Source organism: Ictalurus punctatus, chromosome 8 (genome assembly GCF_001660625.3).
Source record: "Ictalurus punctatus breed USDA103 chromosome 8, Coco_2.0, whole genome shotgun sequence".
Lineage (NCBI taxonomy): Eukaryota > Metazoa > Chordata > Actinopteri > Siluriformes > Ictaluridae > Ictalurus > Ictalurus punctatus.
Window position 1 is genome coordinate 25178991 of NC_030423.2, and position 18099 is coordinate 25197089.

Consider the following 18099-nt stretch of genomic DNA (forward strand, 5'->3'; position numbering starts at 1 on the left):
AAACAGGTGGAATCAGGTGTGGCTTCTGCTTGGTTGGAATGAAAACCTGACGAACACACCATTCTGACGAACGAGTCAGAGCAGGTCTTGTGGGGTTTTCCCCGGTATGCAGTGGTTAGTACCTACCAAAAGCGGTCCAAGGAAGGACAAACAGGGTCATGGGTGCTCAATGCTCCCTGCCACACCGCAAAAATAGTTCAGGAACGGTTTGAGGAACATGACAAAGGGTTCCAGGTGTTGACTCGGCCTCGAAATTCCCCAGATCTCAATCCGATCGAACATCTGTGGGATGTACTGAACAAACAAGTCAGATCCATGGAGGCCCCACCTCTCAATTTACAGGATTTAAAGGATCTGCTGCTAACGTCTTGGTGCTAGATACCACAACACACCTTCAGAGGTCTTGTGGAGTCCATGCCTCGACGGGTCAGAGCTGTTTCGGTGACAGAAATTGGACCTACACAATGTTATGGCTGATCTGTGTATATTGCACACGTTTTCAATGGGATTCACGTTAGGGCACTCTGATGGCTACTCCAATCACGCCACTCACTTTGTTGTCTTTTGTCATTTTGTTACAGCTTTGACGGTAAACTTAGGATCATTGTCCTGCTCTAAGACCCAGTTGTAACATTCTGGCTGATGTCCTGAGGTGTTGCTTCAGTATTTTGATAATCCTCCTCCCGCACAACGTCATCTATTTTCTGACGTACACCAGTCCCTGTTCCTCACTACACGATACTGCCACCCCCATGCTTCACAGTCAGGACAGTGTTCTTCTGTTTGAAAACCTCACCCTTTTTCCACCATATGTGGCACTGATAATTATGACTAAACAGCTCAACTTTTGCTTTATCTGATCAAAGAACACTCCTCCAAAAGGCTGCAAACTTCAGGCTGTTTTTTTGTTTGTTTTTTACATTGGGACTTCTTCCTTGCGCATCAATGGTGATGTACTGTAGGACTCTCTGAATGGTAGTTGTACACAGAATATGCATTAAAAAAGGCATTAAAGAAATGTTTAGAATCTTCCAGACTGCTTAAAGAGAAAGTCAACTTGGCATAAATTTTCGACCCACTGGAATTAGATACAGTGAATGAATGCTGCTATAAATCTCTAGTTGATCGTTGTAAGATGATCTCTGGCCAAAACAAATGCTTAGTAACATGGAATGTGAGAATATCTTTAACCTAGGCTGCTTCTTATTGGGATTTGTTGTTTGTGTAAAAGCCTCACAAATCGCTTCATCACACACAGTTCAAATTTTATTACAAAACATTTATTGAGATTGTAACAGGACAAACACATAACACCCATATATTCAAATCAAGATGCAGTACAGGATCTTCATTTAAAAGCGGGGAAACAAAAACACAAGATAACGCTAATGATCCCTGATTTAATTTTTAAATCAAATTTACCTACAAGTAAGAAATAAAGATAGTAAAGGGCTCTAGTTGGTTGTTGCACTCAGAATTCACACACGCAAAAAAAAAAGGGTACCCGCCTCTCCATGGTTTCCATTTCCCATAGAGCGAATGTACACCAGTGCCTGAGGAGGCAGAAAAAATTGGTCCAAAGACCAGTCAGTGTGTGTTTGTTTTATCTGTGACTGCAATGCCAGAGAGGATACGTGGTAAATATTTATTAAAAAAAAAAAAAAAAAAAAAAAAAAAAAAAAAAAAAAAAAATTGTAAAAGTAACAGTGGTGTTCTGATAAACAAACATTGCTGACATGCAGCCATCAAAACGCACTGCTTTCCCTTAACGTGAGAAAACGTGTGATGACTGAATTTATAAAAAGCAAAAAATATCATTTATATCTTTGCAAGAGCAATTATACTAACGTGTAGATTTTTTAAAATTACGTTAGCTTTAAATACCTGGTCCAAATCTTTTATATATGCGTGTGTGTGTATATTATATTTTATTTATATATATATATATATATATATATATATATATATATATATATATATATATATATATTTGCCAATTATAATTTTGTTTCTCGGCAATGTTTGTTTCAGATCTGTAAATGACGTTTCGTGAAAACATGGTGTGTAGTTTGGTCGTTTATCCTGAGCAGCAGCTCACGTTCTCAGAACCCCAGCACACGTGTGCGATTTCATTCGGAGTCGGACTCCGCCTCCGAGCTCGGTGGCGTAGAGGCGATCTCTTCCTCATCCTCATCAGCCTGTGAAGAACAGTAAAACATAACTTCCTGTTTCAACCAAAAAAAAAAGCTCCAGTATTATTATTAGAGAAAAAAGGACTACGGCGGTGTACGTTACCTTGCGCTTTTTGCCTTTGCCGCGATCAGAATCAGACGAGCTCTCCTCGCTAGAAATGAACTCTTTGCTCTTAAAGCTTTCGTTTACTACTTTGTCTCGCTCCTTCTCTCCTACGCTCTTCCTTTTCTTCTCATCCGCTTTCCCGCCTTTCTTCTTCTTTTCCCTGTCGCACAGCACAGAGAGAAGGGGGGGGTTTAAACCTTACTTTTGATCAAATGTGTCATCACTGACTATGACATTCAAGGCTGATTAACTAATGAGACTGATTTAATGAGATTTTAATGAAATTTACAGGGAAGCACCTATTATCATTGCTATGTACCTTGCATTTCTAGTGCTTTCTGCATAAACAGACCCATTTCCCCTACAATGATTTCAACAATTCATTATTATGGCCTTTTACAGTGTATTGCCTCTTCTTGATTTGCTCGATTTCTGCATATTTGATCCACTGAATGCTTTAAGATTTGTTTCAATATCTTGAAGGGGTTACACCACCATGTCGAAAACTCAAACTCCCTCAAACCTCAAGTGCAGCTAATCCAGTGACCAGTGGGCCCTTTGTTTAGGTTTACATTATCTAAAGCCCTAAAAATGATTCCATGTCACAAATGTGCAATACTGCAGGAAAGCAAGAAAGGGGGGAGGAGGGGGAAAATACTTTTGCGGCGCTGTGCAACCCTTTTTTAAATCTAAGCAGGCAGATTTTATGGAGATGGGGCTTGTAGTGCAGAAGATACAGCAGTAAAGAATGAGTTTATGTTTAAATATATAGACGTATACATGTGTGTGTGTACTGTATATGCAGTTAGCTCACTTGACCGCAGATGATGAAGCTCCTCCGCCGCTTTCTTTATATTCTTTCATTGCTCTCTCGTACTGTTTTTTAGCTTCTTCTGCCTTCTTATCCCACTCCTACACAGACAGAGAGAGAAGCGTGTTAGATAGAAGACACGTTTACAAACCGTTCCCCCGAGTGTCTTTTGTTTAAGTGAAGCTAGTTTCTTACAGGAAGTGATGACAGGGCAGAGACAGGAGTATTTGTGGTATTCAGTAGGAGGAGGCGCATTATAGCTGTATTATGAAATATTTATTCCTTCGGGTCATAAAGGACAACTTCTTACTGATTGTAAACGACTACGCAGCATCATGTAGTACCGACCTCCCTGCGGCTTTTGTCAATCTGTTTCCACATCTCTCCGGCTTTCTTGGAGATCTCCGTGACTGAGATTCCGGGATTCTCGGACTTGATCCGCTCTCTGTTGGCGTTCAACCACAGCATGTAGGCGCTCATGGGCCTCTTAGGGGCTCCTGCGTCCTTTACCTTCTTCTGTTATGGAAAGAGAGAGCATGTATTTGTGTTATATACTGTGCTTTTGTAAATACTATCTCAGCTAGTCACTATATATTTAAGATTTACTCATTGTTACTGATGACGCCCTCTGCTGGACAAGTCGTGTTATTATAAATAAATAAAAATCAAACAAACCAAATACAGTATGTACATAAAAGTTAAGATCAAAATGCTCTTCTTTTAGTCATCTAGTGTAGGTCTGTTTGAAAATGCTAGAAACTTTTCGGCTAAATTAACACTGATGTAGGAAAAGGACTGAACTACGATGTACGACAGACACATGTTATCTTCGCATGAATACAGCGGGGGAAATAAGTATTGAACACGTCGACATTTTTCTTCAGTAAATATATTTCCAATGAGGTTATTCACATGAAATTTTCACCAGACATCAGTATTAACTCAAGAAATCCACACATATAAAGAATGTAAAGAATGTCATTCTGCTTTATTACATATAACTTTATGGACTTTAATGTTGTGAATTCTTTATATGTGTGGATTTCTTGAGAGGAACATTTATAGAGAACTGGAAATATTTCAAATTTGGCCTGTGTTTTGGAGGCGTAAAAAAAAAAAAAAGAAAAGAAAAAAAAAAAAAGGTTCCTGCATAAAAGGTGTTCAAAAAAACTATGGATTTTTACATGAAATGTAAAAATCGAGCTAAATATCAGCGACCGCAAAGCTGAGAGCAAATAAATAAATAAAACATTCCGGACGTTTTTTTTTCTTTCTTTCTTTGTAAGCAGATGATTTTCAGCTCTTTCTTGGTTTATACGAAATGAACCCCGAGCCTGATAGACGCATGACAGCTGTATGTAGTGTCTGCGGTGCTGTAACATATCTTCTCATTAATATTTACATGCGTATTAGATACTACGTGCGTGTGGTCACTATTTGACCATCCTAATACAAACAGCATCGCGGTCCGTTCCTGAGCCCAGGAACATGCGCTCATCTGGGCATCAGCAGAACTGCACATTTTACAACGCATCAGGAAGTAATTATGCTGCACACATGGATCGTATTAATTACATTTTTATGTATTCCCTCGGACACACGCGGTGCCCAGCTAAATAAATAAATAAATAAATAAATAAATAAATAAATAAATGGGAATGTCTCCCCCCCCCTTCTTCTTCTTCTTCTTTTCCCCCAGCTCTGTGGGAATCTGGTGTCTGTGCATCATCAACGCAAGACTACGAACATCTTGGGACAAACACTGTAGGTTAAACGCTAACAGATTCGGACCCTTTTCTTTCATTGAGCGTTCAGTGGTGAGGCCACCATGTCTGATCACAGCCAAATGACTGTTACGTTTAAACCACCATCACGACGACCATATATGGAGTTTGGGCTAAGGAAGCTAATTAGGATCAACCAAAAAATGACCGACTACAACTTGTTAATAAATAAATCAAATCAAATCCACCGTTTCGTTTGTAGAATTCACCTCTTTGCGTGGTTTTCTCTCCTTCTTCTCTTTCACCGGTTTCTTGGGCTTCTTCTCGACTTTTTTCTTCCTCCCTTCATCCCCGCTATCATCATCCTCCTCTCCCTCGCTGTCGCTCACCGAGGCATTACTGTCATATCTGTGTACAGACAAGGAAGGATTTTTTTTTTTTTTTTTTTTAAAGAGATTTTTAAGCAAACCCTATCAAAAAGAGAAAAAAAAGAAGAAAACTCACTCTTCAGCAATGTCATCATCTTCCTCGCCAGGATTGAAGGACACATCTGGAGAAAAAAAATACAGATTTTTGTTACACAGCAAAGCAATGAAACGAGCGAAATATTCAGGAATGATTAGATCAACTGCGTGACTCACCACTGTCACCATCGGACTCGTCTCCCTCCTCTCGGATTTTACCCTCCTCCTTCATCCTCTCCAAATAAGCATCGTGCTCATCCTCGTCGGAGTCGCTGTAGCCACCGGTTGCCTTTATGTCCTACACGTAAACACACACGCACAGCCTCAAAGACTGCAGTACACGGCCCCGTCCATAAGATGGCGATAAAGAACTACATCGATTTACATTTACAAGTCATTAAGTACATCAAGCCCAAAACCCCCCCCCAAAAAAAATTCCAACCCCTGGGGTGGTTAGATGGTTAGGTTCAGCTTTTATTGTCTCTAATGAGGCCAGGTCACGCACGCTATATACCCAGGCTACATCTGTTTATATACTATGTGATTACATTACCTCCTTTATGCCTCTGTTCTTGATGCTCAGCTTCTTGGCATTAACAAAGTCGAACAGTTTGCCGTATTCCTCTCTACAAAAAACAGAGAAACACGACGGTCGGGGTTTTTTATTTTATTTTAATTTTTTTTTTAAACCTCCCCCCACACATTGGAAAATGGAAACATGATTGTTGATGCTTGCAGGAGTTTAAAAACACAATGTAGTTGTGCCCTCGACATGCGGTATTGTACAAGGGAATTCTGGGTAATGTAATGTACCTCTCGATGCTGCTGAAGGTGTACTGGCTGCCCTGCTTGGTCTCGATCTCGAAGTCGAAGGAGCGCGTGGTGGTGGTGCCTCGGGCGAAGTTCACGCAGGAGATCTCCTCGAAGCGCAGGTGCACCGGGGGTTTGTGCACGTAAATGAAGCCCCTCTCCAGAGGATACAGCAGCCCCGAGGTAGCCTTGTATGAGCACGTGATGCACTGAGCACCTGAATGACTTCATAGAGGAAAAAGTATTCAGACATCGACGTCGAGCTGTTTTCATTTCACGGCTTTATTCCGTACCGAAAACGATCCCCAGATTTCACATTTAACTATAAATGTAGACATAATAAATAAGAATTGGAACTGCTGTGGTATTAGAAGAATAAAACACTTCAGGACGTGCCTTATTAGAAAAATTGCCATGTTTTACTATTGATCTGTCCAGTACTAAGCAACGTAATTAAATCTTTCCGGAGCTTTATTTTTTTCCTGTAAAAACTCAGAGCAAAGCTACGTTCACAAATCTACTACTACTGGTTGCCATAGTAACAGTTATTGTCGGGTGGCGCATCTAGCATCCCACTCTTAAACCGGTTTTCTTGTCTCTAAAATGAAACTTTGTAGATGGGAGAGTGTTTTTGTAGGTATAAAATGCACCGGAGTACGTATCAGATCCTACGAGATGAAGGAGAAGCAGCGTGTGCACTTGACGTTGCGGCCATCTATCTGCGGTGAAAGCATAAGCACCGGGCCGTCTGCGTCGACAAAACTCGCAGGCAGCATGGTGGATCACGTGTGCTGCTAATTCGCTGCTAATTTGTGTGTGTGTGTGTGTGTGGGTGTATATATGTGGATAGATAGATACGTATAAAAAACGTGTGCACTAAAGACCCTAGCCCTTCCACAAGGTTGAACCTCTCCCCCTCCGTCCTAAGGACTTCTCGGTCAACTAACCCATCTGCTGAATAATGAACCAAATTCTCATTCCTACAATTTTACTAGACTTTAGACTTTGGGTGTTCGATTCAAAGCAGCTTTAATGTTTTTAACGGAGCTTCCTAAAAACAGAAAAACCAGCACACACACAGCTGACTGCGCAAACCCGACATCACTTATTTGCCCACTTCCTAAAGATCACAACCATTAAAGAAAACATCTGCTCGCTTCAAGACCCCCAAAACCACAGCTAACACGCTTCTGACCACTTTGTGACGTGTGCGAGTGCGTGTGCGAGTGTGGGGGCGTGCGAGGTCTCACCCCTGGAAGTTTCCCGGCACCGTGATCTTTCTGTTGACCAGAGCCTTCATGACCCTGCTGACCATCTCGTACAGAGAGCCGGACATGTTCTTGTTCAGCTTTCCCTCGAAGCGCCTCTCTACCTCCTCCCTGTCGAGAGAGCGAGAGCGATAGAGAGGTTAAAAAGAAACAAATGTTGTATGTTAAAGAGTCTGACGGAGCTAAGGTTTTCAGTATAGCTGACAAAATCATTTTAAGTGGAACGAGGGGCCAGGGGGCCTTCCCCCACCCACAGAGAGACAGACACACATAAAAGCTGGGTTTAAAAAAAGAAAAAAGAAAGAAAGAAAAAAAAAAGGGCCAAGCTACTCACTCGCTCATGCTGAGAGTGAGGTTAACGTCTTCGTCTTTGGAGAAGAGGAGGATGAGGAAATGATAGCGTGTCTGGCCCTGCTTAATGGGTGGATCCAAGCTGATCTGAATTTACAGAGAATCAAAGGATACAACACAGTAAGAAAAAGTGTGTGTGTGATGGTGTCACAAAGAAAAGCATAACTTTCTACACCTCAGTGCTTACCTTTACCTTCAATTTACACGCGACGCATTACATAATATCCGTCATATAATCAACCTCAACCCGTTTCAGCTCGGATTAACGAAGCGGTCATGCTTTTTAGTGAACCGATTCACCGCTGTGCTTAATTTTCACAAGAATAAACCGTTGACAAAAAGATTAGAGTTCTCGCTGTTCAACGAAGGTGAATGACATACGTCCAGCAGAACGTCAAGTCAACCCAGAGGAAGTGTAATTACTACAATGAGTTCAGAAGAAACTTCAAGAGCAGACAGAGTAAAAGGTGAGAGACGAGTCGTGTACACGGACACCTGCGCCCACTGACTGGTCCTACTCAGTGCCAGCAGGTGGCAGTAACACCACAAATACACGCTCGCTGGATACTTATACTGGATCTTCTTAAATAAACTAGAAACTTGCCATTTTGCCGTCTACGAAAAAAAATATTCATCAGCACTCTGGTATGTTTTTAAAATCAGTCAAAATCCGCACTCACCACAAAGAACATCTGCCTCTGGTCCTTGTGAGGCAGCAGGAAGAGGCGCAGGACGGTGGTGTAGGGGATCTTGTAGTCAAAGGTCTTACCGTGCAGGTGTAGGAAAGAGGGATAGATACGAATATCGTACCTGGATGGAAAGTGAGAGACAAACGCACATGGGTTAGTGTGTGAAATGCTGGGAGATATGTTTAAATACGATTTCTACAGTGGCTAAAAAAAAAAAAAAAAAAAAAAGTCACATTTTCTTGTACTTTTTAAATGATGGATATTATGAGTGTTTTATGAACTGCAGGGAAAAAGTCAAATAAGAGCTTTAGACTACATTTCCAAAAAGGTCATGATGTGGTTACAATCCAAAACAAAACCCAAAAAGAAAAACCTAAACAAAAAGCTAAACATGATTTTATTCAAAGTCTAGTACATCCTTCTAAGCTTTGAGCGAAAGCAATTGTGAAAGTGAAACCAATATGAAAGGGCCAGGTGTGTGTGTGTGGGGTTTTTTTTTTTACCTTCCTCTGGGCGTAAGGCACTGCAGTTCTTTGAAGATACACACAGCATCTCCGGTAGCCTGAATAACATCTGCCTGAGAGAGAATATTCTGGGAAAAGATCTGCATAAGAGAGAGACAGAGAGAGAGAGAAAGAGAGATTGAGAGAGAGAGAGAGAGATTGAGAGCGAGAAAGATAGAGATAGATTGAGGGAGATAAGATTGAGAGAGCGTGAGAGAGAGATGAGATAGATTGAGAGAGAGTGAGATTGAGTGAGTGAGTGAGAGAGATCCTATAACTTCACTCCAGATTATTATTTATTTATTTGTGCTGTATGTCCATGGCCTCTTCTCAGAAGTTCATCTAAAGACAAATGGTCACGGTATTTGCGAGGGAAATACAGCAGGGGTCCTCGTCCCACTTTAAACATTACCAAATGTCCTGAATTAGAACAATACCATTCTTCGAGGACTTCCTACTTTACATTTGAAATCACCAAAACATCATTAGTGATTATATACACGTACGACCCCCTCCGAAACTATCGCAAGGCCAATTCACTTGTTCGTGCTGTACACCAAAGACATTTGGAGTTCGGATCAAAAGCTGGATATGAGACAAGGGTTTAGGATTTCCTGGTATTTCCATCTAGCTGTGTTAAACATAAAACACAGATCCTTGTGTATTAAAAGGTTTCTCAGTACCCCAGTGGTTTCCTTCTTTTTCAGGACAGTCCAAATTGTTGTATTAGCTATGCCGAATGTTTTTGTGCCGCCTCTGATAGATTTTCCCACTTTCCTCAGCTTCAAAATGGCTTGCTTTTCTCCCACAGACAGCTCTCCGATCTTCATGTTGGTTTAACCTTTTTAACAACAAATACTGTCTTCACAGGTGAAACAGAAGGTTCTAAACTCTCTAGCCAAATTCATCTTTTGATCTCAAACCCAAACGTCTTCAGTCTATAGCAAAAACAAATGAACTGGCCTTGCCGTTCCAATAGTTTCGGAGTGGACTGTATCGGCGTGAGGAAAAGCTACAGGAACTCATCGAAACGGTTGCTCGTTTTGCTTTACATAACGCTTGCGTACCTGACAAACAAATCTCTCTCTCACAATCTCTCTCTCTCTCACAATCTCTCACACAATCTCTCTCTCTCTCCCTCTCACAATCTCTCTCTCTCTCTCTCTCTCCCTCTCACAATCTCTCACACAATCTCTCTCTCTCTCCCTCTCACAATCTCTCTCTCTCTCTCCCTCTCACAATCTCTCACACAATCTCTCTCTCTCTCACAATCTCTCACACAATCTCTCACACAATCTCTCTCTCAATGTTTGCGTACCTGACATAATGACAATGCTTGCGTACCTCTACAGGGTCCGTGCCCTCGTCTCCGGTGGAGGGCGGGACGTAAAAGCGGACCTCCATGAGCGACACTTCGGCGTCGTCGTTCTGATGGAATTCCACAGTGACCTCGTTCTTTCCCGTGGTGCACTGGGATACGTTGGCCAGGGGGATCTCGAACGCCGGACTGTCGTTAATGTCGAATGACAGCAACGGCCCTGAACGCGTAAACAACAAATCGTAAAAATCAAAAGAAAGACCGATCGAGAAGATGTTTCATACGACGTCTGTATTTAGAGACTGTATTTATATCTGCCCCTTCGGATTCAGACCAAGAGATATTAGTATAACTGACGTGTAACCACCCGAGCGCGATGGTTTTTCAGCTGTGCCGAGGTTCAACGTCCTTACAAAGCGACTGGAACTCTCTACAGGCCTCGCGAGAGGTTACTGATGTGCTTCAAAGACTTTTAGGTTGGTCCCGTGTACTCTCGACGTCTCCGATGAATTTCATTCTTCCAGGAACATGGGGTAAACCATGTTTCAATAGGCTGACAGATTTCTCTCATTTTAAACATTGTATTAGTGTTCATTACAGATATCATTTTCCCCAGCTCAAGTACAAGTTATTTGGTACTAGTCTCTGAGTATTAATCGATCAGGGATTTCACCGAACATCTTATTTAGCGCCGTTCGTATCCCTAGATTACTGCATTATACAGAGGCCACGAAAAAAAGCGCTCACGTGTGATCATGCACTTAGACGTCCAAGCTCGTTCTTTATAAAGTTAGCTTTTTTTGCGTACTAGCTTCTCTATTACCTTCGCGTTTGACTTTCAAAAACCTCTCCCGCAGCCAAATCTTCTGCTTTGTGTGCCAATCTTCTGGATTTTTCTAAATGAGTGAAGCAAGTTGTAAATTTGTGGCGCAGATCATGACAGCGATCACGACGACGGCAGAACGGGTTCGTGAGAGAGCTTATCGGCGTGTTTAACGTCTCTGTGAGGGGATTCGCAAAACGTTTTACAAGCTCGACAGGAACGTTTCGGCTCCGAACGCCACCTGGTGGACGTCGCCTTAAATCCCCTAGATGTATATAAAGTACGCAGGGATCGAGTACGTGAACTAGAACTACGCGGCTCACGTTGCTGCTGCTTCTGCATGGGTCAAGAATAAAGCGGAATCAAGAACTGTTATTTTCACTCACTTAGTGTTTGCTTTGTCCAGATCACGGTCATTTTGTGTTGCAACTAGATCATGCATGCATATATATATATAAAAAATGCGACGAAATGAGTACGGTAACATGGTATACCGGATATATTAAATGCCCTTAATATTTATCGTGTCTGTTTGCACTTTAGAGGTTTTGCACTCATTCTGCTCAAGGCATCATGTGACTGAGTATATTGAGCATTTTATTTATAAATGAATACTATATCTATTAGGAGCATACTTACCTGAGAATTTAGCTGTGCCCCAGTTCCAGCCTTTCACACACATGTCCTTTTCTGTCAGCTCAACTTTGTAGTTGGCCTTAAAAAATGTGGAGATTTTCTCAAAGTCCTGTGGAGCAAAGCAGAGTGCAGAGAGAATTAGTAAATAGAGTTAATTCGTCACCCCCCCAATAAAAAAAACCCAGTTCAGCAACCATATCCTATACACCCCTCCGCCGGCTTCATTAATAAGAGGTCGGCTGTCGGCACTGTGCCCCGCGGCCCTCTGGGATGGTGGAGGTGTGCGTAATCCGGCCACAGGCTCATACTGAGCGCGCCCAATCAGACTGTTTATTTATCCAGCACCGCACAATCGCTTCCACATGTCACACTAGCGTTGTGCATGTGTGTCTGAGCAAGACAAGAAGAGAGAGAGAACAAGAGAGAGAGAGAGAGAGAGAGAGAGAGAGAGAGAGACACACACATCTGCACACTCAGCGGTGCTGGTGCTAAAGAAAAAAGCAAAAAAACAAAAACGTTGCTAATAACAACGACCATCACACACCTAATCCACCACATCTCCCAGTTTTATACACAAACCTGAACTTTCATCACAATCATTACAACGCTCTCGTTTTCCGTTCTTAAATTAGCCTCCCCATAAACATCAGGATTCAAAGTGAGCAGCCGAGCCATATATTTAAATGCAACACACACACACACACACACGTAACAGTAAGGGAGGTCAGAATCACATCTCCTTAGTTTGTCACGAAATGTTGCGCGTTTTCCCGGAATGATGGTGCATGAGGAAGCTAATAAAACACACTCCTGCTAGGACGGGGACACACACACACACACACACACACACACACACACACACACACACACATTAGCTGAAGCCACTGATTAATCCCGGAGCGAATCGAAGCGTCCTTTTCCTGTAGCATCTTGAATTACACAGACATAAACACTCAATGTGTTACACCCACACACACACACACGATCTACTGAACATTTTTGTTTCGAGTATGTCTATTTAGCATTGCACTGAACATTACATCAGCTCTTCTCGAGTCCAACTTAAACATGATTAGGTGTGTGTGGAAATCGACAGTCTCTGATTCAACTCAAGTTCATCACCATTCTTGGAGCGCGCGCACGCACGCACGCACACACACACACGTCAACCATTTCTTCTAGAACAATAAGCGAACCCCAGGGACTTCAATAAAACATGTATATTAAGTAACAGACAGATTAAAGACCGATCAAAATCAGGGAAGCAAGAACAATAATAACGCGTGGCCTCGTAGGGCTTCGGTCACTGTCAGAGCGTCGTCATTAAAAATGATTTGACGGTGCTGTGACTGGAGGTTACTCAGTGCTCGCTGAACCGAAGTGCTCGCGTGTTCGTGAACACGGTTGCATGCTGTATAAACACCATAAAGAGGATTTTTAATCAGGTTACTGCTACTGTAGTACGTTGTTTCTCATGGAGCACATCATCGGTGTATCATCATTAATCATGAAATACGTCCAAATAAATCAAGGTCGCTTTGTGTTGTCTGTTCCTAAATGCAATATCAGAGTATCCTACGGTATTGGATGTTAGTATCAGATCCATAATTTCTTATACGAGTATGAGTAAGGTAGCGGATCGATCCCCAAAACCGGTACTGTTTGGTCTTTTTGTGATATTTACACAGTATAATGACTTTGTTGCAGTCCCCGTGAAGTGCCTTGAAACACACAGCATTATTGGATGTGTTGACGTAAGGGCATCACATATCGAGTGGCTCCTCCCCCTTTTTAAACAGCCAATGGTGTTTAGCTTATCTCACAGCCCAGGCTAAGCTGGTGAGCTGGCACAAATACAGTGCCCTCCATTAATATCGGCATGCTTGGTAAATATGAGCGAAGGAGGCTGTGAAATTTTGTCTTTATTTTGTAACCTTTTGATTAAAAATTTTTTTTAAATAAATAAATAAATAAATAAATCACAATAATACTCTGCTCTCATTGACCTCAAACAATTGCAAACACAAAACAGGTTTATCCAAACACAAATATCTTTGTTAAATAGCAATGGGAATATACTTCAAATATATTTCTCCCATTATAAATATTACCTTTTATTATATTACCTTTTAACGCCATTAATAAGTAAAGAAAAAGACATCCATTCTGAAATTACGACCCTCGAAAACGGACACTTTTGGAAACGCCTAAGACCCCGTTTTACTTTGAAAACTCCGGGCTTGCATTTGAGTGTAAACGGACCACGGAGACTTTTGAAAAACGAAAGCGAGGCTTCACCCACATCCGCCCCGATTGGGTCTTCTGGATCATTGCGTATCCTTCCCTGATTCGTCAAGCCCTACCATATGACCATTACGCTACCTTGTTTGTATACACAACAACAACACGGAGACTGAACCACAAGCTTTGCTGGATTTGTCATCATTCTTAGCAGCCATTGTGCAGTTAAATTCTGTATGCTATAATACTGCAGCTGCCTACATGCACAACAGGCGAGCTGTGATTAGAGAAATCGGCAACAAATCTCACTTCGAGCGGCGTAAGCCGTACGTGGAACGCCAGTTTGGACTAGCAACCAACTTCCTGTTTACACTTGTATGTGCAATGCCCAGTGTGCATGAACGGTCATGTGACATTCAGTTGGGTAGTGTGGATGAAGATCGTTTCTGAAACATGGCGGAAATGCCAGTGTGGACAAGGATCGTTTTCATTTTAAAACCAAAACGCACTAGTGTAAACAGGCTGGAAGTGCTATTATTGAGGCCAGCAGGGGGCGCTCACCCTGTGGTCTAATGCCCCAGTATAATGACAGGGACATTATACTGTAAAAACAGCACCGTCTTTCAGATGAGATGTTAAACCAAGGTCCTGACTCTCTGTGGTCATTAAAAATTCCGGAATACTTATGGAAAAAGAGTAGGGGTATAACCCCAGTGTCCTGGTGAAATTCCCCCATTGACCCTTCTCTATCATGACCCTCTAATATTCTCCATCCCTGGATTGGCTACATCACTCTCTCCTCTCCACTAATAGCTGGTGTGTGGCAGTCGTTCTGACGCACTATGGCTGCCATCGCATCATCCAGGTGGACGCTACACACTACTAATGGTTGTTGAGGAGAGATCACTACCCCCCAATACAATGTAAAGCACTTTACAAATGTAACTCTAACAAAGAAACAGTTGAATAAACTGCAAATGAGTTCCTGTTTGACTTTTCACATCGTGTGCACGTCTCAGGTAGCTTTCACTTCGGCACATTACTCACGTGTTTACGAACACGTTTTCATTCAGAGAGAAATACAACACCACACACATCCTCAGTTCGTTACCGTGTCTTTGAAGCCGTCGTATTTGTAGATGTGGCCGTTGCTCGTTGCCAGTTTGATCCCGTGTCCGAGACAGACACGCCGCCACTGTGCGAGACATAGATCGGGGGCAGGGATGCTGTCCACTTTTCCCGTCTTACTGCTTTTGTAGACTACAGACTGTTTACTGAACCGCAACCGGCCGTCATTCTGTAAAGGCCAGAGTTTACACACGTCATTGCACATAATGTTAAAAAAATATCTAACGCACAGAGAACTTCTGTATGTTTTGGGGATTAAAACTGAACACTGTGTTTATGTCAGATATTCAGAAGTGTGTGTGTCTTACCCAGAATCCTTTCACCTCCTGATAAATATCATTGAACTCCAGTGTGTCTCCCATCTCTGCTGCCTAACACACACACACACACACACACACACACACACACACACACACACACACACACACAGACAGAGAGAGAGAGAGAGAGAGGGAGAGGGAGAGGGGGGGGGAGGGGGGGGGGGGAGGGGGGGGGGGAGAGAGAGAGAGAGAGAGAGAGATTGATGGACGCTAATCAACTTAGCTAGCTGTATAACGTTGCTAGCCTGTTTTTCATAAACACACCGCATAAATATTACATTATTCCATAACCAAGAGATCCCAACTATCAAATAATCACCCTAATAACATGCTTCTATATGTTTATTTCTCAGTTTAACGTCACTAAAACAGGGGAAAAAAGGGACGAAACTATTACCATACCTCTGCTCTGCTCCCCCTTTTCCCGCGTGAAACGTCCGGGAACAGCAAACAATGACCCGGAAAAAGATCGCGTTATTTCCGGTTGTATGACGTCATGCGCTTCTAGCGTACGCGCTACATGGAGAGTATAAATATTATTTATTTTTTTTGATAGACTTTGACTCACATACATAGCTGACACCGGATGATACCTATATACTGTACAAAAAAAACCAACAACAAACAAGTAGACATTGAGTGTGAGGCAGGGCAGAAACCCAAAGGAAGAGATGATAATTAGAATACGTCATGCTGGATTAAATCTAGCGTTAGACAGAATAGGAAAAAACCCCACTGGACTCTGCACACACTGCAGTACACTAGAGACAGTGAAACACATTCTGTTAGACTGTAAAAGGTATGAGGAGGAAAGAACTGAGCTAGAGATGCAGATTGGAAAGCAAAACATGACACTAGAGAACTTGCTGAGGAAAACATCTGGGGAAATGCACCGCCCCCTAATAAACTATCTAAAAAATACTGGGATAAGTGAGAGACTTTAGTAATCTAGTAGGAATATCTAGTATATAGTTATTTATCTCTTTAATTACGTTTATTTATGTTATTATTATTACTTTTTTCCATTTTATTTAATTTTTTCTGCCAATCTACTGCCCACACTCCAGTCCAGTAGGTGGCGGTAATGCACCTTAAGTTGGTTTGCCAACCGCCACTAAAACAAAAAAGAAGAAAGAGACTTTGCCTCACGAATAAGCACTTTAATATTAGGAAAAGCTTTAAAACGTATAACATTTATTTTACAAAAGAGAATTGGAAATTGCCTTGTGTTTGTAAATTGATTTTTAAGTTGCTTTTTTAAAAAAAGAAGGAATTAATAGCCCTGTTGACAATGTCACAAATATATCAATTGTAAATCATTTAGTTAAGATAAACATATTTTAAAATAGCCAGAAAGAATCATGTTTGAACATTTAAGAAAAAAAAGACTTATGTAAGCAACACTATATGGCCAAACGTTTGTGTACCTCTGAGCATCACACCCATGTGTGGTTATATATATACGTATACAATTGTATAGGATGTCTTTGTATGTTGTAGCATTACAGTTTCCCTTCACTGGAACTAAGAGGCCCAAATCTGTTGACATTGCTCCTGTGCACAAAGCGAGCTCCATCATAGCTTGCCAAAGGTGGAGTGGAAGAACTTGAATGTTCTGGATAGAGCCCTGACCTCAACCCTACTGAACACCTTTGGGATGAATGGGAACACCGACTGCACCCCAGGCCTCCTCACCTAATATCAGTGCCTCTATCTCACTGATGCTTTTGCGGTTGAATGATCACAAATCCCCACAGTCACACTCCAAAATCTAGTGGCAAGCTTTCCCAGAAGAGTGGCACTTATTATAACAGCCAGGGCGGGACCAATTCCATGTTAATATGCATGGTTTTGGAATGACCATATATGGATGTGATGGTCACGTGTCCATATACTTTTGGCCATTTGGTGTATCTGCAAACTATTTTAAAATGTAAAAACTTGTCAACTGTGAGGAATTTGTCTTTATTTAAATTGTTTATTGCTTGCCCATTTTTCATGCTTCCCACACTGTCTGACTGTTGACTTTCTGCCTTTCTGTATATCTCACCCCTTAACAGGTGCCATTTTAACGAGATAATCAATGTTATTCTTGTCACCTGTCAGTGGTTTTAATGTTATGGCTTATCTTTGTGTATTTGCAATTAAAATTATTCAACCCCCATTGCAAATCAGGTTTATTGTCAGAATGTACAGACTATCAGCTGTTTCCATGAACAAATCAAACAAAAGCAAGTGAAATAGTTCAACACAACAAATACTTCAATGGTTTCCCCAAATTCAACTGAAAATGCAACTTATACTGATTTCTCCACTCTCAAAATTATTCAACCCCTTCATGCATGCATCATTTGTACTTAGTAGATGCATAGTTTCTGGCAACGTTCCTCAGGAATCTTAGCCCATTCCTCATGAGCAATGGCCTCCAGTTCAGTAATATTCTCAGGTTTGCCTGCTGCAAACTCCTTCTTCAAATCCCACTAGAGATTTTCTATGGGGTTCTAGTCAGGTGACTGTGATGGCCCTGTAGAATCTTGCAGGATTTCTTCTGCAACCATGCCTTGGTGGAATGCTGGGGAGGTATGCTGGAGGTCATTGTCCTGTTGGATGTCCAATGATGCCCAAGCTTCAGCTTCCTCACAGTTGGCATGAGGTTTTCTCCTAGGATTTCCTGATAATTCAATGAATCCATCTTGCCTTCCACATGCTGCAGGT

General features: G+C 41.8%; 1 protein-coding gene across 1 annotated transcript; it reads right to left on the reverse strand.

Moving 5' to 3' along the window:
* Positions 1–1258: 1258 nt before the first annotated feature.
* Positions 1259–15896, reverse strand: ssrp1a (structure specific recognition protein 1a). Its single transcript, XM_017475053.3, has 18 exons — positions 15787–15896; positions 15373–15435; positions 15048–15233; positions 11699–11804; positions 10263–10456; positions 8919–9019; positions 8407–8536; positions 7710–7813; positions 7358–7486; positions 6111–6332; positions 5851–5923; positions 5475–5595; positions 5338–5383; positions 5103–5241; positions 3458–3625; positions 3113–3210; positions 2296–2458; positions 1259–2198 (listed from the first exon to the last, which is right to left on the reverse strand). The coding sequence occupies exons 2-18, from the start codon at positions 15424–15426 to the stop codon at positions 2130–2132; spliced, it is 2103 nt and encodes a 700-aa protein (XP_017330542.1). The 5' UTR covers positions 15427–15435; positions 15787–15896; the 3' UTR covers positions 1259–2129.
* Positions 15897–18099: the final 2203 nt, after the last annotated feature.